Raw genomic sequence first — 23,706 nt, 5'->3', positions numbered from 1 at the left:
AAAATGGACAATCCTACAAAAAATAGTGGATATGGCCCAGTCCATAACGGGTCAAGCTCTCCTGACTATTGGGCACATCTACATGGAGTGCTGTTGTAGGAAAGCAGCATCCATCCTCAAGGACCCCCCACACCTTGGCCTTGCTGCCTTCTCACTACTGCCGTCAGGAAGGTGGTACAGGAACCTCAGGAGCCACACCACCAGGTTCAGGAACAGTTATTACCTCTCACCTATCAGGCTCTTGAACCAGAGGGAATAACTTCACACGTCTCATCATTGAACTGTTCCCACAACCTATGGACACACTTTCAAGGACTCTACAACTTATCTTCTCAGTATTTATTTCTTTTTTTTTATTATAATGATTGTATTTTTCCTGTTTTGTATTGGTGCAGTTTGTTGTCTTGTTTGTTGTGGGGGACACAGTCTGTCACTGAATCCATCATGCTTCTTGGATTTATTGTGAATGCCCACAGGAAAATGAATCTCAGGGCTGTGTATGGTGACATATACTGTATGTACTTTAGTAATAAATTTACTTTGAACTTGGATGATGATTGCTGCTTTCTCATGGCAGTGCTCTTTGTAGATGTGCTCAGTGGCAGGGGGAGCCTGTGATGAACCGGGCTGCACCCACCAGTTTTCGTCGGATTTTCCAGTCTTGGGCATTGGTGTTTCCATACCAGACCATGATGCAACCAGTCAGGATACCCTCCACTGTGCAACTATAGAAGTTTGTCAAAGTTTTAGATGGCATTCCGAATCTGTACAAACTTCTAAGAAAGCAAAGGAGCTGCTGAGCTTTATTTGAAGTGGACTTGCGTGCTGGTCCCAGGACAGATCCTCTGATATGATAATGCAAAGGAATTTAAAATCACTAACTCTCTCCACCTCTGATCCCCTAATGAGGCCGCCAATGTGTAGCCCAGTTTCAGGTCCTCCTTAGGGTACAGTGAGTATTACCATCTTGTTTTGAAAAAAAAATTACAATTTCAAAAAGACTTCATATTGAATGGGTGTAACACCATGTCAGACCCTGAACCTAAAGTCTAAGAAAGCCCCTGTTTCCACCTCTGGTGTTTGCTGAATTGGCAAATCACTACAATTAGTTTTGATGTTACTGAACTAGAGAGGAAGATCGGTCTGTGATGACATATCATCTCCAGAATAAACTGACATTAGATCAGATTCGTTTATTGTTAAATGCACCAGAGTGTAGTGAAATTCATTCTTTGCATCAAGACCACAGTATACTGTACATGGTATTAATAAATACAATAAATATATAACAACAGGTACAAAGGTTGTAGTACAATTTGAGTATTGCAAAAAGGCCAAAGGGACGATGGAATAACCAAGAGAATTAGGGTGACATCTTCACTGGGAAGGAGCTATGAAAGAGCCAATTGGTTAAACTAGCTGCAAATAAGCTACTGTCCAGAGTCATGAAGGGAGGGGAAGAAAAGCAACTAGGTTATTATGATATTCAGTGACTCTTGAACTAGTATTTGTTGCTTGTTCATTCCACTTCTGTGTCACTAAAACTTCTCCATTGTTTTCATATAGCTGAGATTTTTCTGGAGAACCTTCGACCCAGTTTCCAGGCTGAGGAGAATTTCTTCTCCATTTTTTCCATCTTCTTCCCCGCAGCGACTGGTATCCTTGCAGGAGTCAACATTTCTGGAGATTTACAAGTAGGCATCTAATGAATGGAATGAGCTGGAATAATTGGGATTTGTAAATGCAGGGAACAGTGAGATGGAACTCCTGCTCAGTGTACTGGCTCATCAACAGAGCCAACAGCCAGGAAGCTAGGAGAACAATTGATATGTCTCTGGAGTCAGGAATCATATCCAGCCTGCACTGAAATGTTAAAGGTTTCCACGCTGTTGACTTTCCTCTCCTGTCTGACTGGCAGGTGGTAGGGTGGATGGCCCGAGTCAAATCAGTCTTACCACTGTGGTAGGCGGGTTCTTCTTTGGGGGAAATTACTTATCCCTGAACTCTGGTTGGGATGTGTATCGAGAGGCTTCCCCTGCACCTGTAGCTCTTCGCTGCCTGGGCACTGTATACATGGGCAGAGAGTTCCGACCAGAAATGGGTAAAACACTAGTGAGGCCACAGCCGGACCACTGCTTACAGTTTTGATCACCACGTTACAGGGAAGAGATGAAGGCATCGGGAGATGGGGGGTGTAGGGGAGATTTGCTAGGATGTTGCCAGGACTGGAGAATATTGATTGTGATGACACATTGGTAGGGATTTTAATCAATATGTATAAAATTATGAGAAGCTAAGGGTGAAACTGAAAGGTTTATTTCCTTTACCAACCAGCGAGATCTGTAAGTTATGGAAGAAGAGACTAAGTGAGGAAGAAAGTTTTCATTGCACTCAGAATAATGAGCAGAGTATGCCCTCCCTGTACACACCTGTCTCTGTGCACACCACACTGGGTATTGGTGTGTAGACTTCCTGTCTCTGTGCACACCACACTGGGTATTGGTGTAGATTTTCTGTCTCTGTGCACACCACACTGGGTATTTATGTAGATTTCCTGTCTCTGTGCACACCACACTGGGTATTGGTGTGTAGATTTCCTGTCTCTGTGCACACCACACTGGGTATTGATGTGTACAGTTTGCTCCCCCTATCTGAAGTGAGGAGACTTTTATTACAATGTCAGTGTTGATCCCAGTTATGATTTAAAAAGTTGCTGAAATGCAGCATGATTGAACTGTCAACTGACAATAGCAGCCCCATGGGAGCACCGGAGTTTCTTACGGACTGGAGGGGAACCCAAGACTGCTGGTGTCGGAATTTCCACGGCCAGTCATGGTGAACCCTTGGTCTGTCCTGATGCCAGGTGATACTGCTGCAAAACGATGCATTATTGCCACAGAGTTCCAACAGGAATAGGCGTCTAACTATCCGTAAGCAGTGCTCTGTACTGGCTTTCATCCCATTTTCTTTCCTTTGGCTCTTTGCTTCTAGGATCCACAAGCTGCTATTCCGAAGGGGACGATCCTGGCAATTCTGATTACATCTTCTACTTACCTAGGAGTGGCCATTTCTGCAGGTGTGTTTCCTGTGTCCAACTCGCCTGCTCGTTTCACATCGCCAACCCCTCCCGTAATGACATTCCCTGTGACTGTATCTCGCACCCTGTTCTTTACCAAGCATCACACACAATGCCGGAGGAACTCAGCAGACCAGGGAACATCTATGGATAAGAGTTAACAGTTGATATTTCAGGCTGAGACCCTTCATTAGGGCTGGGGGAGGAAAAACAAGAGAAGTCAGTGCAAGAAGGTGGGGGGGAGGGGAGGAAGAAGAATAAGGTGGTAGGTGATAGGTGATTCCGGCAGAGGGGGAAGGGTGAAGAGCTGGGAATCGATTGGTGAAAGAGATAAAGGGCTGAAAAAGATGGGAGAAGGCAGAAGACCATGAAAGAAAGGGAAGAGGGAGGTGATGGTGGGTGAGGAGAAAAGGCCAGAGAGGGAAACAGGAATGGGGAATGGTGAAGTGGTGGGCCATTACCAGAAGTTTGAGAAATCGATATTCATGCCACCAGGTTGTGGCTACCCAGACGGAATATAAGGTGTTGCTCCTCCAACGTGATTAGTTTAAAGTCTGTCATGAGCCACGTGGCCCATCAGGCCAGTGTTTATGCTGGTTTCTGTGGCATGAAGCGACTGAGAGTACGAGACTACCCCCCCGATAGGACACTAGTCTATCGTGAGATTAACCCCCAGCATTTTTGCCGGTACCTATTCTCAGCTGGGTAGACTGGAGCATTGTGTGGTTAAGTGCCTTGCTCAAGGACACACACGCTGCCCCGGCCGAGGCTCGAACCCACGACCTTTAGATCGCTAGTCCAACGCCCTAACCACTTGCCCACGCACCACACACCTCCAACCTGAGTGTGGCCTCATCACAGCAGTAGAGGAGGCCATGGACTGACATGTTGGAATAGGAAATGGAATTAACATGGGTGGCCACTGGGAGATCCTGCATTTTATGGCGGACGGAATGTAGGTGCTTGGTGAAGCGGTCTCCCGATCTATGTTGGGTATCATTTATATACAGGAGGCCACCCTGACATCACTGGATACAGACCCTAACCCTAACCCTAGTCAACCCACAGATGAAATGTCATTTCACCTGGAAGGACTGTTTGGGGCCCTGAATGGCAGTGAAAGAGGAGGTGTAGGGGCAGATGTGGCTCTTATTCCGTTTGCAAGGATAAGTACCAGGAGGGAGATTAGTGGGGAGGGATGAATAGACAAGGGAGTTGTGTAGGGAGCGATCCCTGTGGAAAGCAGAAAAGTAGTGGCCCCGCCCCCTCACTATTCCCCCATTTCTCTCACCTTATCTCCTTTCCTCCCATCACCTCCCTGTGCTGCACCTCCCTGTCTCTTTCTTCCATGGCCTTCTACTCCCTCTTATCAGATTTCCCCTTCTCCAGCCCTTTATCTCATTCACCAATTGACTTCACAGTTCTTTACTTCACCCCTCCCCCCCCCCCCCCCCCCCCGGTTTCAGCTATCACCAACCACCCTATACTTGTCTAACCTTCCCCCACCTTCTCTAACTTCTCATCTTTTTTCCCAGTCCTGATGAAGGGTCTCGGGCCAAAACGTCGACTGGGTACTCTTTTCCATAGATGCTGAGTTCCTCCAGCATTTTGTGTGTGTTGCTTTGGATTTCCAGCATCTTCAGTTTTCCCCATCTCTGTTCTTTACCTAACTGAGTGGAATCTCAGGTGATAGAATTCACAAGAACCTTTGGTGGTGCCAGACCTGACGAACACGAGGACCTGGGATTTTGCAGTGACTGGAGGACAAATCTCACCATCATTGACTTTCGAGTTAGTTGTAACTTTCCTTGGAACAAGAAGCTGAACTATTGGAATTTTTTTCTACAAAGTTGAGTAAAATCAGCCTCCAAGAAGCTTTCCTCACCATGTCTCTCTCACTCTTGCACAGTAGACAAAGAATATGTTGGCCTTTATTGGAAGAGGATTTCAATATTAGAGCAGAGACGCATTGTTCCAATTAAACAGGGTCTTGATAGAATGTTAAATATCAGCCATTCAGAATGAATTGGGGAAAAACAGAAGGTAGAGGATCTCTGGAATTTTCTACTCAAGGAAAATGGAGGCCCAGTATTCAAAACAAAGGTCAAAACTGTTTGGTTCATAAAGGATCCAGGAATATGGGATTACTGGAGGGAAGTGGCTGTGAAGTGAAGGATTGACCACAGCCTCACTGAAAAGCAGAACAAGCATAGGAGATGATGGGCAGCTCCTACTTCTAATTCATTTGCTATATTTATTTATTATTTATTCTTCTCTTTCACAATTTGTTTTTTTTTTAAACCAGCTTCCTGCATTGTACGCTTTGCTACAGGGAATTTGACTGACATGTTGACTCCTGGTGCAGTGACTAACTGTTCTACCACAGCCTGTACCCTGGGGTTTAACTTTTCTTCCTGCACAGAGAGCAGGTGTGAATATGGCCTGATGAACAACTTTCAGGTGAGGAACCAAATAGACGTTGCATCCTTTAAAAGGTTAGAGGTGCCTGTGTGTTTATATATCTGCACAAGGACCTGGGATTTTGCAGTGACTATTGGACACAACTCGCCACCATTGACTTTTAAGTTAGTTGAAACTTTTCTTGGAACAAGAATCTGAACCGCTGGACTCTTTTTCTACAAAGTTATGTCTGTTTCCTAATTAATCCATGTGCCTCCCAAGCATTATAGACCATCTCTGTGCAACAAACAAGCTAACTAATTGACGAGAAGGGGAAGGAAATAAGAACAACAAAAGCAAAAATTGTCAAGACAACCCGCCGTATTCATACTCACCATCAATGACCCTATCTACCCTCAGAGGCTCCTTTGTGGGGTACCTCCTGTTTTTAATATCGTGGACACTGGGTGTATGTTTGAGGTCTTCTTCTGTGGTAGCTCACCTACTTCTAGGCTTGATAGCTTGCGCATTCAAAGATGTTCTTCTGCGTGCATACCACTGCTGTAACACATGGTTATTTGAGCTACTGTCGCCTTCCTGTCATGTCATTCTCCTCTGACCTCTCATTAACAAGGCGCTTTCCCCCACAGAACTGCTGCACCATTCTCTGTAAACTCTAGAGACTGCTGTGCTTGAAAATCCCAGGAGATCCACAGCTTCTGTGATACTTAAACCACACTGTCTGGCACCAACAATCATTCCACAGTCAAAGTCACTAAGATCACATTACTTCCCCATTCTGATGAACAACAATTAATCCTCTTGACCATGTCTGCATGCTTTTACGCACTGAGTTGCTGCATGATTGGCTGATTAAATATTTGCATTAACAAGCAGGTGTACCTAATAAAGTAGCCACTGAGTGTATATTAATCCCATTTTCCAGCTCTTGGTCTGTAGCCTTTGTGCATTATCTATTCAAGTGTGTATCTAACTACTGCTTAAACGTTGTAGGTGTACTTGACCCCCCTCCCCCCCCCAAGTCATTCATTTCACCTAACTTCATCTGAGCTTCATGTGCCTTACCTTGTACCTAGACCCTCTATATTAGGGTACCTCTGCTATAGGTGAAAGTTTCCAACCCATCTACACAATCTATGCCGCTCATAAAATTGTACGGCTATCGCTTTACCCCCTGTCATCCTCCTGTGTTCCCAGGAATATAAATCCTTGTAATGGAAATGCTCCATCCCAAGCAACATCCTGGAAAATCTCCACTGTGAACTCTTCAGTGCTTTCATAACCTTTCTGTAGTGTGATAACCAGAATTGTACGGCGAATTCTTGCTGTGTCCTAATCAATGTTCATATAGTTTAGTATAACTTCTCTAGTTTTTATATACTAAATACTCTTTTTCACCAGCTTTATCTACTTGTACAGTCGCCCTCAGGGATCACTGGGCTTGCATTCTAAGGCCCCTCTGTTCCCCACCACTCCTTGGTGACCTACCGTTCATTGTGGTTACCCCACCCTTATTGGTCCTCCAATAGTGTATCACCTCAAACTCAGGGTTAAAGTTCATCTGTTGTTGCCCTGCCTATCTTACCAACTGATCAATATCATCCAACAGTCTATTGTTATCCTTCTCACTATCAGTAACAAAACCAAATGTTCTGTCTTTGGTAAACTTACTAATCATAGTCCCACCATTCATGTCCAAATTAGTCATGTGTACAACATACAGCAATGGTCCAATTTTGCTCCCTGTGGTATCACTGGTCACAGGCTTCCAATCTCAAAACAACTCTGCACCTTTACCCTCTGTCTTCTATTACCAAGACATTTTTAGACCCAGTGTGCCAACTTGTTTTGGATCCTACTGGCCCTAACCCTTTGGATCAATTTCCCATGAGGAATCTTTTTAAAAGTCTTAATGAAGTCTCTGTAGATTATATTAACCACACTTCCCTCAGTAATGCATTTTTGTTCTTTTGAAAAGTTCATTGAAATCATTCACCTAATTAAGTCATGTTGATTATCTTTGATTAGTTCCTGTCTTTCCAAGTGTGATTAATCCTATCTCAGAATTTTATTCCATTAACATCCCTACCACCAATATCATACTCGCAGGATTGTGACTGGTTTATTCCTGCTGCCCTTGAATAAAGTGACTGTATTTGCTGTCCTTTAGTAATCTGGTACTTTCCCTGTGCCCAGTGAGATCTTAAAATCTGTCGGGACCTCGATAATCTTATTCCTTATCTTTCATAGGAGCTTGAGAAATATCTCATCAACCAGCTTTAACTTTTATCAAACTTCCAAAGTTCAAAGTATATTTATTATCAAGCTATGTATATGTCACCAAATACTTCCCTGAGATTCAATTCCTTGCAGGCATTCAGAGTAGAATAAAGGGGTACAATAGGATCAATGAAAAACTACACACAAAAAGACTGTCAGACTGTGCAAATAGAAAAAGAAGCAAGCAATAACAATAACACCATACTTGACTATAAATACAAGCGTGATCTCGTTTTAGAGTCCAAGTCCTACAAATTATATTATGACTGATCTATTATTACAGGTAGGACAATCCATAATAACCATCCAAATATAATATTACAGGATAAACAAGTAAGAAAAACTTGTTTACTAGATATAGCCATTCCAAACACACATAGCACAGAAATCAATAAGTGAAAAACACCAGTAATATGCTGAATTAAATGAGGAAATTGATAATCTATGGAACATGAACAGGTTATATATTGTTCCTGTAGTAATAACTACAGACTGGTATCATCCCAAAATCACTACTCAACAGCATTAAACAATTAGGCCTACACAACAGTATTTATATCTCCAGAAAGGCACAATACTAAACACCATTAGAATAGCCTGAAAGTTCCTAGCAAATGAGAAGTAACTGTGCTTGGCTATGCCCGTACCTCAGGTTTTACCAGCTTGAGCTGTGAAAAAATAAAAATAAAACAATAATAATAATAATAATGAACATGTAAATAAATAAAACTGAGAACTTGAGTCCTTGAAAATGAGTCCAAAGATTGTGTTCAATGATTAGTTTGGTGTTGTGGTGAGTGAAGATGTCCATGCTGGTTAAGGAACCTGATGGTTGAAGGGTAATAACTGTTCCTGAACCTGCTGATATGGGACCTAAGGCTCCTGATGCTGGCAGTGAGAAGAGAACCTGAATGGTGGGGGTCCTTGATGGATGTTGGTTGCTTGTGGTAGAGCTCTTTGTATATGTGATGAAGTGGGCATATCCACCATTAGTTTTGGACTTTTCCATTCTCGGGTGTTAGCTTTTCCATACCACACCGTAATGATAACAGTCAGGATACTTTTCATTGTGCATCTATAGAAGATTGCCAGAGTTTTAGATGATATGCTAATCAGCAGGAACTTCTATAAGGGGCACTGGCGTGATGATCCCACGGCAGATCCTCTGACATGATAATGCCCAATAATTTAAAATTACTGACATTCTCTGCTCCCGATCCCATAATGAGCACCGGCACGTGGACCCTCTAATTCTTTGTCTTGTGGTCAATAATCAGCTCTTTGGTTTTCCTGACATTGAGCGAGAGCTTGTTGTTGTGGGCACCACTCAATCAGATCTTAAATCTTCCTCCCGTTTGCCAATTCGTCACCACCTTTGATTCAGCCAACAGCAGTGGGTCATCAGTGAACTTGAACATGGTATTGAATTTGCAGTCTTAAGTATAAAGCGAGTAAAGCAGGGGGCTAAGCACATAGCTTTGTGGTGCTCCTGTGCTGATGGTGACTGTGGATGAGATGTTGTTGCCAATCTGAACTGAGTGAGGTCTGCAAGTGAGGAAATAAAGGATCCAGTTGCACAAGGAGGTATTGAGGCTTAGGTCTTGGAGCTTGTTGATTAGTTTTGTGGGGACGATGGTGTTGAATACTGAGCTGTAGTCAGCGAAGAGCACTCTGATGTGTGTACGTTGGCTGTCCAGATGTTCCAGGGTTGAGTGAAGAGCCAATGAAATGGCATCTGCTGTTGACCTTTTGTGACGGTAGACAAATTATAGTGGATCCAAGTTGCTCCTCAAGCGGGAGTCAATATGTTTCATCACCAACCTGTCAAAGCACTTCATCATAGTGGATGTAAGTGCTACTGGACGATAATCATTGAGGCAGGTTACCATGTTTTGGGCACCAATATGATTGAAGCTTGAAGCAAGTGGTACATCAGACTGCTGAAGAGAAAGGTTAAACATGTTAGTGAACACTCCAGCCAGTTCATCAGCACAGGTATTTAGTACTTGTCTGGGTCAGTTACTTTTTGTGCGTTCACCCTACTGAAGGATGGTCTCGTGTCGGCCTCAGAGACTGAAATCACAGAGTCATTGGGAACTGTGCAAGTCCGTGAAGGTACCTCCATGTTTTGTGGCTCAAAGTGAGCATAAAAGGCATTGAGTTTATCTGGGAGGGAAACCTTATGGTCATTTGCACCACTCGGTTTTGCTTTGTAGAAGGTGATGGCATTCAAATGCCACAGCTGCCGAGCGTTGTTCTGAGTTTCAAGTTTGCATGTGAGATGGTGTATCTGCAGATCATACCTGGAACTCTTGTACTTTCCTGGGTCACCAGATTTGGATGACAATGTACAAGCCCTTAGCAGATTGAAGATCTCTTGGTTCATTCAAGAGCTTCTGGTTGGGGAAGACTCTGGATGATTTTGTGGGTTCACAACTCATCAATAAATGCTTCTATGAAGTCCGTGACAACCGTGAAGATGTTCCCAGACATCTAGTACCTCCTTTCTACCAAGCACATGCTCTAGAACTTCATGGAACCCTTGCCCAAGTTCTCCAATTACAATTCACTTAAGACCTTTTTACATTCTTTAGCTCCATGCTAAATCTTTCTTTACCTCCACCCTCCTCCCTCCTTGGTTACTTATAAAAAGCACTTATAAAATGCTTTAGGGATATGCCAAATAAATGTTTCAATCTTCTGATTTCTAATAATGTGGTCAGGAAACCTCCATGCTGATTCTCCACAGGTTGAAGGAACGAAGTTAAACGATTCATGTATTCCTTACCTTGATCTTCTAGATCGAGGATGACTTATTGCATCATATATTGAGTGTACTGCAGGGGTATTGGATGGTGAAATGAATTGTGTGGTGACAGGCCATTTAGAGACAACTTCAAATTCAGGTCTGCCTGGAAGACCGAGTACAGTTCCAATGATATGGATCTACTGATGTAGAAGGGCTGCTGTGGGAAATCACAGCCAATGTTCTGATTACGGAGGGATGTCCTGGTCTAAGTTTAGAACCAAGGCACACTGGGTAGAGAAGAGACAGATTTACACTACATTGTAGCTTTCCCATGCTACATCTAATCTGGGACAATGTAAAAGGAGCTTTACTCTGCAACTATTGTATTTTATTTGATGTAGTATGTTTGACGTGAATATTCTGTAGTACACGTAGCTTTCACCCGAGTGAGCATCAAATTCAGCAACAAAAAAAAGATTGAAATCCCTCAGTTAAGTTGCTGCTGTGTTGTATCCTGAAGTTTGTGCATGCATTTAATTAATATGTCAAATGTTGCTGTGGTTTGTGTTTGAGTTTTGACATAATCTCAGTGAACGGTGACAACTTCAGACGCTGACATGTCACTTATTCCAATTTGTTTTCTCCGCTTTGTTTCACTTGAGGTTATGACCATGTTTTCAGCGTTTGGGCCCCTCATTACCGCAGGGATTTTCTCAGCCACCCTTTCATCGGCACTGGCTTCTCTTGTTAGTGCACCAAAGATTTTTCAGGTGAGCAAAATAGATGCTGGCTGATGGCTTTTTGCCAAATGTGCAGTGACAACACATAATACATTCTTATAACTGACGATGTGCTCAGATTGAAGGAGTTGGTCACAATGAATGCCAAGGTGTAAAAAATGTAGATATTTGTATGAAGAAATATGTAATTTGATCTTTTTTTTTCAAACTATAGAAAGTAAACTATTCTTTTCAATTTACACTGCACTAAATCATTTAGTATCCATTGGGTTTGCACTCATGGGTAGCCTTTGTTGTCTTTCATCAATCAAAATTTAGAGAATACAGCCCTTCTCTCTGAAATTTCAGAAGGATTGGTTGACAGTAGAAATTCACAAATGATTGTGGCCACTGAACCATTGAGTGATCTAATATACGGCTATTGAAACGGAGAACCCAAGTAGATTTTGGGAATTAAGACACTCATTAGGAAGCAAATCACTTTCCTCCACTGATTAAGACTCTTAAATGCAAGAAACTGTCTAACAGGGTAAGGAGCAGGTTGTAGGTTGGTTGGTTCAGAAGGGAGCACATTAGTAAATGTTTCTGAAGGTTTGAAGGGCATTGTTTAAACTAGTACCTTCTTCTCCTAGGCGCTGTGTAAGGACAAGATTTACCCTGGACTCCATTTCTTTTCAGTTGGTTACAGGAAGAATAAGGAGCCTTTGAGAGGCTACATTCTAACATACTTTATTGCATTGGCATTCATCCTGATTGGTTAGTCGGCCTACATTTTTTATATTAATTGGATCTTACTGCTGTGGACACAAGGAGTTACCATGAATGTTACATGGGTGTTGCTACTAGAAGTGATGTTACCTCTAATCCCATTCCTGCACTAGTTATTGATAACAAACTATTTTGGGACAAGCTTCAGATTGATAATATAGAGATGAGTCTATTAAAAGAAGGAGCAACATTAAGCTTCAGATCCATTTCTGGTTGACTCGATTTGCCAAAATATCTGATCAGGACCCTGGTGCCACAGGATTGTGATGATTAGATGACAATAAATTTGGTTAGCCTAGAGATAATCCATGCCTACCAAAGTAATAAGAGGTGAATTCTACATTTCAAGGTCTGGGTGTATGGGGATCAAGTGATATAGAACAGATTTGGAAAGAGAAGGAAAATGCATGTTGCATCATTTCCTGAAGCAAATTATAATCTACTTATAGTTTGGATTGCATGAAGAGAATTAATTAGTACAACAGGCTTGGTTTGCTCATTAACTGATCATTCGTTAACCTTTATCCGGTTTTTAATTACCTCTGTGTCCTGTAGGAGATTTGATGCTGCTTACTGACAAAAGGTGCTAACCATTTCTTTCCTTTATTTTCAGCTGAATTGAACACAATTGCTCCCATAATTTCCAACTTTTTCCTGGCATCTTATGCTCTGATTAACTTCTCTTGTTTTCACGAGTCATTGGCTAAATCTCCAGGTATGGAATAATGGATAAACTTGTAGTGATTACTGTTTCTGCAGGTTGTCTATTTCTTGTGGATTCTATAATAATGTATGATCATTGTAAAAAGTTCTTGACAGACTTTTAGATACTTGTCCAGATTTATCCATGCTTGGGACAAGAGGGGGCAGGTCACTCCCAATCTATATGTAAGGAGTGTATTGTGCTGTGGATGTGATCTACATGGATTTTAGTAAGGCATTTGACAAGGTTCCACACGGTAGGCTTATTCAGAAAGTCAGAAGGCATGGGATTTAGGGAAGTTTGGCCGGGTGGATTCAGAATTGGCTTGCCTGCAGAAAGCAGAGGGTCATGGTGAAGGGAGTGCATTTGGATTGGAGGTTTGTGACTAGTGGTGTCCCACAAGGATCAGTTCTGGGACCTCTACTTTTTGTGATTTTTATTAACGACCTGGATGTGGGGGTAGAAGGGTGGGTTGGCAAGTTTGCAGACGACACAAAAGTTGGTGGTGTTGTGGATAGTGTAGGGGATTATCGCAGATTGCAGAGAGACATTGATAGGATGCAGAAGTGGGCTGAGAAGTGGCAGATGGAGTTCAACCCGGAGAAGTGTGAGGTGGTACACTTTGGAAGGACAAACTCCAAGGCAGAGTACAAAGTAAATGGCAGAATACTTGGTAGTGTGGAGGAGCAGAGGGATCTGGAGGTACATGTCCACAGATCCCTGAAAGTTGCCTCAGAGATAGATAGGGTAGTTAAGAAAGCATATGGGGTGTTAGCTTTCATAAGTCGAGGGATAGAGTTTAAGAGTCGCAGGGTAATGATGCAGCTCTATAAAACTCTGGTTAGGCCACACTTGGAGTACTGTGTCCATTTCTGGTCACCTCACTATAGGAAGGATGTGGAAGCATTGGAAAGGGTACAGAGGAGATTTACCAGGATGCTGCCTGGTTTAGAGAGTATGCATTATAATCAGAGATTAAGGGAGCTAGGGCTTTACTCTCTGGAGAGAAGGAGAATGAGAGGAGACATGATAGAGGTATATAAGATATTAACAGGAATAGATAGACTGGACAGCCAGCGCCTCTTCCCCAGGGCACCACTGCTCAGTACAAGAGGACAGGGCTTTAAGGTAAGGGGTGGGAAGTTCAAGGGAGATATTAGAGGAAGGTTTTTTACTCAGAGAGTGGTTGGTGCGTAAAATGCACTGCCTGAGTCAGTGGCGGAGGCAGATACACTAGTGAAGTTTAAGAGACTACTATTCAGGTATCTGGAGGAATTTAAGGAGAGGGGTTATATGGGAGGCAGGGTTTGAGGGTCGGCACAACATTGTGGGCCAAAGGGCCTGTACTGTGCTGTACTGTTCTATGTTCTACACATTAATACATGCTCCATTAAAGAAACTGGTGCCCAGACCTATGGAACTTTACCAAAGCTGTTCACTATAATTAGGTGGTTATTTCGTCTCTTCGCTCTATTGTACAGGCTGGCGCCCTGCGTTTAAATATTACAATCCGTGGGTATCCCTCTTTGGAGCAGGGCTGTGCTGTGGAGTGATGTTCCTCATTAACTGGCAGGCTGCACTGCTCACCTGTGCCCTCATCCTGAGCCTTTACATTTACGTTACCTACAAGAAGCCAGGTAAGAGGCTGCAAGGCAAGGTACACCAGAGGCATAGTATGACCGGTATTTCTAAAGCTCTCCGTTTGCTCAAAGGAGAGCCGCAGAAATACCACCTAAATAGAATCATAAATAGCATCCTCCTGGTTAAAGAGGAGAGCCCGATGAGTTGAATAACTTGGCTATAGTGTGGAACGGCCTCAGTAAATTATTTTACTGTGATTGTCTCATTCCCTGTGTTTTCCTATTTCTCAGATGTTTAGAATCCATGTTTGATTAATCTAATGAACTATCTATAGCTGATGCATTGTGTGCATAAGGCTTAACAATCTGTCTGTTGAATGAACTTTTTCCTCAGTTGCATTATGGCAACCCTGAGACTGGTATCAGATCAACAGAATAACGGCGGTCAGTTGAGCCACCTCTCCACATCTTACTGCATTCCCACCAGTGTCCTAACTCTCCCACTGAAGGGGTTGTCACACTCTGGGTCCCTTCTGGACTGCAAACTTATCCCAAATATATATTGCCCTGTCATTTAAATGAGCCAGTTCACTGGATTCTTAGCTGTGATAACATTTCCCATGTGATCTGTCTGAATGTATACTGTTACAATATGGATTCAGAGTGCAGAGTAGGTGAGAAAAATATTTCAGGTAAAGGAGGCTTGGGACCATGAGAAGAATACCAGAGCTGGGAGGAATTACAAGTAGCAAGATTTCAGAGCAGTCATTGAAAATTGATGTACGGGCAAACATCAGCAGACAAACCTGTTCTCAATAAACCTGGTCACTGCATTTTTTTAAAAATGTTGTTCATTTAGCATGCTACCCTTTGGAATAATTCTGAAAGCAGTGAGAAGGAGCCGGAGATGTGACACTCCTCAAGTTCTCCAAGAGAGTGTGCATTAATTTTGATTAGCTTTCTGTTAGTTTATTATTGTCACATATACCAAGATACAGTGGAACATTTGCCTTGCATACTGTCTATACAGATCAAATCATTACACGGTACTTTGAGCTAGAATAATGTAAAACAATAACAATATAGAATAATGTGTCAAAGCCACTGCAAAAGTGCAGTGCAGGTAAATGAGAAAGTGCAGGATCATAACGAGGTAGATTGAGGCTCAGAGTCCCTCTTATTGTACAGGAGGTTCACTCAGGTGTGATAGAAGCTATTCTTGAGCCTGCTGGTATAGGCTTTCAGGCTTTTCGTATCTCCTGCCCGATGGGAGAGGGCAGAAGGGAGAATGTCTGGGGTGGGTGGGGTCTTTCAGTAAAGCAGCTAGCGTAATCAGAGTCCAGGGAGGGGAGGTTGGTCCCTGTGATGTGCTGAGCTGATCCCACAACTCTCTGCAGTTTCTTGTGGTCCAGTGCAGAGCGGTTGCTATACCGAGCCGTGATGCATCGACTAAGATCAGTACGAGTGGACGGGGAAATGCCCAATGTCTTTAGTTTTCTGAGGAAGCTGAGGGTTTGTGGGCTTTCTTGGCTCTGACTAGTTGGACTGGGAAAGGCTGTAGATGACGTTCACTCCTAGGAACTTGAGACTCTCAACCTCAGCACCTTTGATGTAGACAGGAGCACGCCCGCCACCCTTCACCTTTCTGAAGTTGATGACCAGCTCTTTCAATGACATTCAGCTCTCTCTCTCCTTCCTGCACTCTGGCTCATCGTTATTTGAGATACAGTCCTCTACACTGGTATCATCTGCAAACTTTTAGGTGGAATTAGAGCAGAATCTGGCCATGCGGTCATGAGTAGGGGGCTGAGGGCACAACCCTGTGGCGCACCATGGTGGAGGTGTTGCTGTCTATTCTTATTGAGTGCAGGCTGTGGGTCAGATGCTCAAGGATCCAGTTGTGGAGCGAGGCATTAACTCCCAGGGTCTGGAATTGGTGATGAGTTTGCTTGGAATAGTAACATTGAAGGCAGAACTATAGTCAATAAACAATACTGCTGTATGATGTAAGTGTCTTTACTGTCCAAATGCTCTAGAGATGAGTGAGGCCAGGAAGATAGCGCCTGCCATAGTTCTGTTTCAGTGGTAGACAAGTAGCAGGGGTTGAGATTGTTTGGAAAGCTGGAGCTGATTGGGGGGTGGGATGGAAGAAACCACAGCCTGAATCAGGTAGATGTTAAAAATAGGGCATAAGATATACGAGGGGTGATGGATAAGTTTGTGGCCAAAGGTAGAAGGAGTCAATTTTAGGAAACCTAGCACATCTATTTTTCAACATAGTCCCCTCCTACATTTACACACTCAGTCCAGCGGTCATGGAGCATACGGATTCCTCCTTTGTAGAAGTGATCCACAGCAGGGGTGATTGATAAGTTCGTGGCCGAAGGCAGAAGGATTTGAGGTATACAGCTCTTGTTACATGCTCATGCAGTTCAACTCTGAGTGAAAATGCAGAAAGTTTGAAGTTAATGACTCATTTCCTTTTACCTTAGGCCATAAACTTATCAATCACCCCTGCTGTGGACCACTCCTGGGGGTCTAAGACGCCGACTTCTACAAAGAAGAGATCTTTATGCTCCACGGCTGCTGGACTGAGTGTGTAGATGTAGGAAAAACAAATCTGCTAGGTTTTCTAAAATTGACTCCTCCTACCTTCGGCCACGAACTTATTAATCCCCTCGTAGGAGCAGAATTAGACCAGTCAGCCCATTGAGTCTGTTCCACCATTCCATCATAACTTTTTAATTTTCCCTCTCAATCCAGTTCTTATAACTTCTCCCGTAACCTTTGACACCCTCACTAAACAAGTTTGGCGTCCTTGCTGATCAAAAATGTCTGCAAATAGCCCCACCAGCTGACCCGCACATGACCAGGGACACCATCTGGGTCCAATGCTTTCCAAAGGTTCACACTCCAAAAGACTGATCTCATGTCCACAACAATAACTGTAGATTCTGGTGCACCTGGGATTGCCCAGGTGGGTAGTGACATACCCGTCCCCCTGTGTTCAAACGTGCATAGAATGTGTTAAGCTCCTCAGGAAGGGACGTGCTGTTGTGGGTGATATTGCCTGATGCAGTTTTGTAACCCTCTATGGTATGTAAGCCCTGCCACAGCTGTCGTCTGGACGGCTTGTTAAAACATATTGACTCCACATGTTCTCAGTCAGATGCGTGTACCCTTACAGACTAATTTCATAGACACGTTGCACTGTATTGGCACAGCTATTAGAGCTGCTGTCTTGCAATGCCAGCGTCCCTGGTTCAGTCCTATCCTCCACTACGCTCTCCCTGTGGCTGCTGAATTTACCCCAGGTTCTTCGTTTTCCTCCCAGATCCCAAAGACATGTAGGTTGGTAGTTTAGTTGGCTGCTGTAAATTGCTCTTGTTGTGTGGGGGTGGGGTTTGGGGGAGAGGTGGAAGAATCTGGATGGTCTAGATGGGACTGTCTGGAGAATATAAAACAAAAGTGGGATTTGTATAAATGGTTGGTGCTGACTGCGTGTCTCCAGATGATGTCTCTCTACGACCTGTACTCTGTCAGTCCAGCTACGCTTTCTTGCTGTCAGTCGAGCACATCCTACACACCTGTCATAAGGGGGCATTGGTGGGAATGGGCCCAAATTAAGACACAGACACTGAAGTACCAGGAACGGGACAGCACTAGAGACTAGAGTTAGGGATGTGACTGGATGCAGACTAGGAGCTGGGTCAAGAACACATACTTGGGCTAGGACATTGGCTAGGCAAGCGGGACCAGGTGTAGGAACTAGGAACTGGGAACTTGGACAAGGACTCGGAGCCAGAGACTGGACAAGGACCCGAAACCTGGGTCTTGACTAGGGCTCGGACCCTGGATCTAGGCGAGGACATGATGTGGCTACAAGACTGGACGTGGCTTGGGTTCCTCCAGGTGAGGACTGCATTCGGACTCCGAGCCAGAGACTGGACAAGGAGCCAGAACCTAGGTCTTGACTCGGGCTCGGACTCCGGAACTAGGCGAAGACGTGACGTGGTCTTGGGAGACAGGAACTACGGAACCTTGGATGAGGTCTGGATGCTAGGAGCCTTAGACGAGGATGACAGGAACGCAGAACAGAGAGCCTTGGTCTTGGGAGATACAGGAACACAGGGACATGGAACACAGAGCCAGGACCCCTCCTTGGGAACAGGACTTGGGGCCAGGGCTCTACACAGAACACTCAGACAGTTCTCCACTCAAGGTAGTGGCAAACAGCTGGACCTACCTAGCGAAGGCATGGACACAGAGATGGTGCCCAACACTAGATAGCGGCAAACAGCCAGACCTACCTAGTGAAGGTGTGGACACAGAGACAGTTCAAAACAACGATAGATACTTCCTTATCTTGCTCTGGTGGTTGAACTTGACAGTGGTGCAGACGGAGTTTGCAGGCGAGGCTCCAGGCAAGGCAAGGCAAGGCTCCAGGAACTGATTGCAGGGCAAGACTTCAGGAGGACGGGGCAGAGAAGGGATTCAGACAGAAGGTTTGGACAGGAACAATCCAGCAACTGAAGCTGAACCAAGGAGCTATTTATGTAGCCAGCCCAAAATGTGAATTAGCTGCCTCAATTAGAGCACCCAACAGAAAAAGGGAAAACCAGAAAACCTGGAATAAGGAACAATGGACTGGACCGTGAACTGGAATCCAGACTTCATGGACAGAACCATGACAGTAACCCCCCTCTATGGGAGCCTCCTGGCGCCCCAAAAGGCTTCCCCGGACTATGGACAACATGGGTGGGTGGGGGGGGGGCATTCAACTGGAGAGAACCCAGGATAGCGAGAGTTAAATGTCGCTGGGTCCGTGTCTGGCTGGACAGTTCTGTCATAAGGGGGCATTGGTGGGAACGGACCTAACTGCAAGACACAGACACTGAAGTACTAAGAACAGGACAGGACTAGAGAATAGAGTCAGGGACGTGACTGGATGCAGACTAGGAGCTGGGTCAAGAACACATACTTGGGCTAGGACATTGGCTAGCTAAGCAGGACCAGGGCTTGGAACTAGGAACTTGGAACCTGGACAAGGACTCTGAGCCAGAGACAAGGACCCGAAACCTGGGTCTTGACTTGGGCTCGGACCCTGGATCTAGGCGAGGACATGACGTAGCTACAAGACATGACGAGGCTTGGGTTCCTCTCGAGGCGGGGACATGACGAGGCTTGGGTTCCCCTTGAGGCGGGGACATGATGAGGCTTGGGTTTGGACTCAGGCTCCGGAACTAGGCGAAGACATGACGTGGTCTTGGGAGACAGGAACCTCAGAGCCTTGGTCTTGGGAGCGACAGGGACATGGAGCCTTGGTCTTGGGAGAGACAGGACTCCTCCTTGGGAACAGGACTTGGGGCCATGGCTCTACACAGAGTCAGGACCCCTCCTAGGGAGCAGGACATAGGGCAGGGACTCATACACAGAACACTGCAACAGTTCTCCACTCAAGGTAACGGCAAATGGCCAGACCTACCTAGCGAAGGCATGGACACAGAGACGGATCCCAACACTAGGTAGCGGCAAACAGCCAGACCAACCTAGTGAAGGTATGGACACATAGACAGTTCAAAACAATGATAGACACTTCCTTATCATGCTCCAGCAGTTGAACTTGACAGCGGTGCAGAGGAAGGTTGCAGGCAAGGCGTCAGGCAAGGCAAGGCTTCAGACACTGGTTGCAGGGCAAGACTTCAGGAGGAAGGGGCAGGGAAGGGATTCAGACAGAGGGTTTGGACAGGAACAATCCAGCAACTGAAGCTTCTTCTTCTTCTTCTTCTTCTTTTTTGAGTTTTTACAGCAGTTGGCATCCACACTGTTGCATTACTGCCATCTTCAGGATTTATTGTCCTTCATTGCCCCTTCACTTTAAAGCCGTCTTTCCAGTCCTGTCGCCCTTAAAAAACTAAACAACCATTTCCTCCCCTGATCACTCTCCCCACATTCCAATAAACCTTTAACTCTGTTCTCTACCAGTCCTATTTTGCGTAATTGTAACATTTGTTGTCTTTCCTGTGCAAATTTCCGGCATGAAATAAGGATATGCTGTACTGTTTCGGTCTCCTGACATAGATAGCAAAAACCTGTTGGATGCTTATTTATGATGGCCAGAGTGCCACTAAGGTTGCTGTGCCCAATTCTCAGTCTACTTATAATTACTTGCTCCTTCTGCTTTACTCCCCTACTTCTTCCCATATCTACTCTGTTCTGAATTGTGCAAACTTAAAGCACACGGTATTGGGGGTAAGGTATTGATGTGGATAGAGAATTGCTTGGCAGACAGGAAGCAAAGAGTGGGAATAAATGGGACCTTTTCAGAATGGCAGGCAGTGACTAGTGGGGTACCGCAAGGCTCAGTGCTGGGACCCCAGTTGTTTACAATATATATTAATGACTTGGATGAGGGAATTAAATGCAGCATCTCCAAGTTTGCGGATGATACGAAGCTGGGAGGCAGTGTTAGCTGTGAGGAGGATGCTAAGAGGATGCAGGGTGACTTGGATAGGTTGGGTGAGTCGGCAAATTCATGGCAGATGCAATTTAATGTGGATAAATGTGAAGTTATCCACTTTGGTGGCAAAAATAGGAAAACAGATTATTATCTGAATGGTGGCTGATTAGGAAAAGGGGAGGTGCAACAAGACCTGGGTGTCATTATATACCAGTTATTGAAAGTGGATATGCAGGTACAGCAGGTAGTGAAAAAGGCGAATGGTATGCTGGCATCATAGCAAGAGGATTCGAGTACAGGAGCAGGAGGGTACTACTGCAGTTGTACAAGGCCTTGGTGAGACCACACCTGGAGTATTGTGTGCAGTTTTGGTCCCCTAATCTGAGGAAAGACATTCTTGCCATAGAGGGAGTACAAAGAAGGTTCACCAGATTGATTCCTGGGATGGCAGACTTTCATATGATGAAAGACTGGATCAATTAGGCTTTTACTTGTTGGAATTTAGAAGATTGAGGGGGGATCTTATTGAAATGTATAAAATCCTAAAGGGATTGGACAGGCTAGATGCAGGAAGATTGTTCCCGATGTTGGGGAGGTCCAGAACGAGGGTCACAGTTTGAAGATAAAGGGGAAGCCTTTTAGGACCGAGATTAGGAAAAACTTCTTCACACAGAGAGTGGCGAATCTGTGGAATTCTCTGCCACAGGAAACAGTTGAGGCCAGTTCATTGGCTATATTTAAGAGGGAGTTAGATATAGCCCTTGTGGCTAAAGGGATCGGGGGTATGGAGAGAAGGCAGGTACAGGGTTCTGAGTTGGATGATCAGCCATGATCATACTGAATGGTGGTGCAGGCTCAAAGGGCCAAATGGCCTGCTCCTGCACCTATTTTCTATGAATGTAAATGTCTTCCTTTTATTGCTCTATCCTGATGCTGCTGCCACTGTTGATTTATCCTTCTCCACACTGTGCTCTTCTCCTCTGATTTTGATAGTTTAATATTGACTTCTATAGATCCTTTTTTGACTGCTGCTTTTGCCAGCCTATCTGCTGTCCCGATTCCCATAATACTCGAATGTGCTGGAACCCATATGAATGCGATATTTTTGCCTTGTCTAGCCAGTCTTGAATTTGCAAACAGGATTTCATAAAGCAGATCCTGGTGACCTCTAGCTGTACCCGCCTTAATGCTTGCAAAGGCCGATACAGAATCGCTACATATCACAATATTATTAGAATCAACCTGCTCACTTCATTCTAGTGCTAACAATATGGCAAACATTTCAACTGCATATACACTCAAGCAATCAGGTGTTCTCTTGCTAATTTCCACTCGATAACTTGGTACAACAATTGCAGACCCTGTTGCACCTGCTTGATCCATCCGTAAAAATCTGTATGCCTTTATACTTACATTCCCTATAACTATGATATTCACTGAGTATATCAGCCATCTTATTACTGTGCTTAATCTTAAGCAATTCCAAATCTATGGAGGTATTTTCTAATACCCAGAAAGGTCTGACAGGCCACACCACACTTGGACAAAACTCTTTATCGTATACACCCATATCTTCTGCTGTTTGCTCTCCTGTCCAGCCAAAACTTTCTTTTTGTGTCCTCTCCTTCTCCCAGCATGTCTGCAACACCCTTTTTGTAGGATGGCTATCACCATGCCCCCTTAAATTAATCCAGTAATTGGCCTCCAGCTGTTTACGCCGCAGCCCCAATGGCATTTCATTTGCTTCAACTTGGAGTGCACACACCGGGGAAGTTCTAACTGCTCCCAAGCCCACCCTGAGAGCCCGAGCTTGCACGACATCCAGTTCTGCCAGCACAAATTTTGCTGCTGACCCGTATACAATACTTCCATAGTCTAATCTTGATCTTATTAATGCTACATAAATATACTTCAGTGATGCAAAATCAGCACCCCATTCCAATCCAGCAAGACACCTCGTGACATTTATCAGCAACTGAAGCTGACCCAAGTAGCTATTTATGTAGCCAGCCCAAAATGTGAATCAGCTGCCTCAATTAGAGCACCCAACAGAAAAAGGGAAAACCAGAAAACCTGGAATAAGGTGAAGTGGTGGAGTGGGGTTATGATTGGGGATGTAGATTTTCAGTAGACAAAACTCAAACTGTATTTTTTACCAGGAAAAGGGTTGAGGTAGGGAAGAAGTTAAGGATGTATGGGGTTGAATTATAAAGGGTTGCATCATTTAAATTTCTGGGAGTTATATTTGATTCACGATTAACATGGGCAGACCATATCAAGACAATTGAGGAGAAATGTAAAAAAGTAATAAATGTGATGAGATGTTTGACTGGTAGGGAATGGGGAGCAAGTTGTTCAGCTTTGAAGAGAATGTATGTGGCTTTAGTAAGATCTGTATTGGATTATGGAAATACAGTATATGGATCAGCAGCTAGGTCTCTTATAAGGAAACTGGATGTGATTCAGGCTCAGGCCTTGAGAGTGTGCAGTGGGGCTTTTAAAACGTCACCAGTGTCAGCCCTACAGGTAGAAGTGGGAATAATGCCTTTGGAACTAAGAAGGATGCAACTGATGGCAAACTACTGGGCTAACTTGCAGGGGCACAATGATTCTCACCCTACTAAAGGAGTGTTGCAGGAGTGCTGGGAAAATGGGAGGTTTCAGAGGGATACCTTTAGTCGGGTAGGGAATGATATCGCGAAAGAATGTGGAGTATTTGATCTGAGGATAAGTCCTTCAGTAGTTTATCCGGTTGTAGCTCCATGGAAGCTTGTATGGCCTGACATAGACTGGCATTTGTTAGAGGTAAAAAGGAAAGAAAGATATAAAACAGATTTGGTAAATGCATTTAACTGTCATGTGATGGAAAAGTATAGTGATTATACTCACATTTATACGGATGGTGCGAAGGAACCTGCAACAGAAGTGA

General features: G+C 44.3%; 1 protein-coding gene across 1 annotated transcript in view; it reads left to right on the top strand.

The window, feature by feature from the left end:
- The window catches only part of LOC140187999 (solute carrier family 12 member 2-like), an 81,586-nt gene that overhangs the window by 35,019 nt on the left and 22,861 nt on the right, over window positions 1-23,706 (top strand). Inside the window, exons 8-14 of the mRNA XM_072243867.1 lie at window positions 1,567-1,694; window positions 2,992-3,076; window positions 5,382-5,536; window positions 11,189-11,296; window positions 11,899-12,022; window positions 12,648-12,749; window positions 14,219-14,374. Of these exons, the coding sequence (XP_072099968.1) occupies window positions 1,567-1,694; window positions 2,992-3,076; window positions 5,382-5,536; window positions 11,189-11,296; window positions 11,899-12,022; window positions 12,648-12,749; window positions 14,219-14,374 (858 nt within the window). The remainder of the gene's footprint in view (window positions 1-1,566; window positions 1,695-2,991; window positions 3,077-5,381; window positions 5,537-11,188; window positions 11,297-11,898; window positions 12,023-12,647; window positions 12,750-14,218; window positions 14,375-23,706) is intronic.

This window comes from Mobula birostris, chromosome 26, assembly GCF_030028105.1.
Source record: "Mobula birostris isolate sMobBir1 chromosome 26, sMobBir1.hap1, whole genome shotgun sequence".
Taxonomy (NCBI): Eukaryota; Metazoa; Chordata; class Chondrichthyes; order Myliobatiformes; family Myliobatidae; genus Mobula; species Mobula birostris.
This window is presented reverse-complemented; position numbering and strand designations above follow the sequence as displayed.